The sequence below is a fragment of the Ovis canadensis genome, chromosome 7 (genome assembly GCF_042477335.2).
Source record: "Ovis canadensis isolate MfBH-ARS-UI-01 breed Bighorn chromosome 7, ARS-UI_OviCan_v2, whole genome shotgun sequence".
Classification (NCBI taxonomy): Eukaryota; Metazoa; Chordata; class Mammalia; order Artiodactyla; family Bovidae; genus Ovis; species Ovis canadensis.
The window spans coordinates 37,932,865-37,935,257 of NC_091251.1; the positions used below are offsets into that span (position 1 = coordinate 37,932,865).

Below are 2,393 nucleotides of genomic sequence, written 5' to 3' on the forward strand. Positions count from 1 at the left end.
AACCAATGCTTACTCCAGTTATTTCCTTCTCCTGGAAGCCTTCCTTGCACCTGCTCTGATATAGATGTCACTCCTCTGCATTTCTATAGCATCCTGTGCATCCTTTAATATCGTGCTTTCATGCCACAACACAGCTGCAAATTTAGTTCACTCTGGCCATGCTCCTCACAGTCCTAGAGACATCTTCCAGGACTTTGCAGACTCACTAAATATATGTAGAATGGTTGGAAGCTCTGTGGTAAGTAGGTAATTAGAAATTAATACATGCTGACTAGGGATTATTTATAAAATGCAGCTCTCTAGCAAGGTAGTTAGCCAGGCCCTTAGCTAAACAACTACATGAAGGGTCATCTGTGTGCATATTCCAAATGCCGAATACCAATGTAATGACAGCAGCTATAACAGCAGCAATAACAATATACTTTACAAGGTTTAAAGACGTGTTAAATAGTAGAATAAACATACGAGGAAGTTTTTCTAGATAAAGAAACTAAGTTGCAGAGAATTTATTCATTTTGTTCAAATTTCCACAAGAGAAAGTGGTGAAGGTGGGATTTAAATGCACACCTGCCCGACTGTAGATATTATGCATTTAAGCATTAAGGATGACAATAGGGAGGCTTCCTTTTTAACAATCACACATACTGTTTTATAGAACTTGAAATACATTTAAAGTACATTCCTAAATAATGTCCAAACACCCCTTCAGCAGTGTCATCTACAAAGTGTGCTTTGAATTTGTATGTCGAGTCTTTATCTTCCTAATGGCTGCTTTTACCTCTTGATTCCTTAATGTATAAATAATAGGATTTAAGAGAGGTGTGAAAATCGTATAAAACACAGAAAGAATTTTATCTGTGGAGTATCTGCTGAAGGGCCATACATAGATAAAGACACAAGGGGCAAAGAACAGAGTCACTACTGTGATGTGCGCTGAGAGAGTGGAGAAAGCCTTAGAGGAACCACTGGCAGTGTGGTGCCTAACAGAGTAAATAATTACCGTGTAGGAGACAAGCAAGAGGAGGAAGCAGACCAGGGACAGGAGGCCACTGTCAGCAATGACCAGGAGTTGGAGTACATAGGTGTCCTTGCAGGCGAGTTTGATCACAAGGGGTAGGTCACAGAAAAAGCTATCCACAACATTGGGGCCACAGAAGGGCAAATTCAACATGAAAGCCATTTGACTAGATGAGTGCACAAATCCAACTGCGTAGGAGGAGAGCAGTAGCCCAAAGAGCACTCGTGGGCTCATGATGGTCATGTAACGGAGGGGTTTGCATATGGCAACATACCTGTCTATTGCCATGGCTACAAGCAACATCATCTCACTCCCACCTAGGAGGTGCATGAAGAACATCTGAGAATAACATCCCCACCAGGAGATGGTCTTCCGGTCTCGGAGGAAATCTGCAATCATCTTAGGGGTAGCAAAAGAAGCCAGGATCATATCAATACACGAGAGATTAATAAGCAGAAAATACATTGGTGTGTGAAGGCATGAGTCAAAAATCACGGTGACTAAGATGAGGAGGTTTCCCAACACAATCCCTCCATAGACCACAGAGAATCCCACAAAGAATAAAATCTGGAGATTCTGAGATTTGGAAAGTCCCAGCAAAATGAACTCAGATACCACTGAATGGTTTGTCTTTTCCATGTCATCCACTTGTCTGGTTGTCTACTTAATCCTGTAATAATCAAAATGAGTAAGAATAAGGAGTATGAAAATTGTGTTTGCTTAAAGATGGTTCATGCTGATGTCCAGCTTTGCTATTTAGACAGGGTAAAGAATATATAAGCGCTTCCCACTTTTGGGAATTTTTATTGGTCAGTGATTCACTAAATGGTCCAGAGAAGTATCCAAATAATAGTAGAATTCAGAATATTCATTTCTGAAAAACAAAAATAAAACAGTTTATGAAACCACAATTTTATAGGTTGTGAACTTGGAATTAGAGGGCTTCAATACAACAACTAGCTGAGCTATTCATTGAGCAACATAGGATATGCCATTTCCCTTTTGATGGTTAAGTTCCCTTCTCTGTAAAATAAAAAAATTGGACTACAAGACATCAAAAGCCTCTTCGTGCTATAAAGATCTCCATGCATTAGATAATTATGGTGGGTTCTATACTGACAGAGTAATATTGAAATTTTTAATCTGGAAATTAGAAATGTAGAAAATATATCCATGATTCTCAAGAACTACATTTTGAAATAGATTTTGGTAAAGAACTATGAATTAAAACATAAATTAAGGTTTAAATATATGCTTTTAGTTCCTGAGAACTCTACCTTTATTTTCCCATGCTCCATTCCCTGTTTCAGTGCAACAATGTCTCACAGCTTAACTAGTGATGATCATTACACACTTTTTAAAAGTATATAAAAAT

The 2,393-nt window shown here is 38.4% G+C and overlaps 1 protein-coding gene across 1 annotated transcript; it reads right to left on the minus strand.

Annotated features, from left to right (window-relative positions):
- Positions 1 to 718: 718 nt before the first annotated feature.
- On the minus strand, positions 719 to 1,660 carry OR4K13 (olfactory receptor family 4 subfamily K member 13). The gene has a single exon (XM_069597446.1). The coding sequence runs from the start codon at positions 1,655 to 1,657 to the stop codon at positions 719 to 721; it is 939 nt and encodes a 312-aa protein (XP_069453547.1). The 5' UTR covers positions 1,658 to 1,660.
- Between the last annotated feature and the right edge of the window lie 733 nt (positions 1,661 to 2,393).

Bases quoted from the DNA above. Each gene is read 5' to 3' on its own strand.
- OR4K13 (XM_069597446.1), bottom strand. From the start codon at position 1,657: ATGGAAAAGACAAACCATTCAGTGGTATCTGAGTTCATTTTGCTGGGA.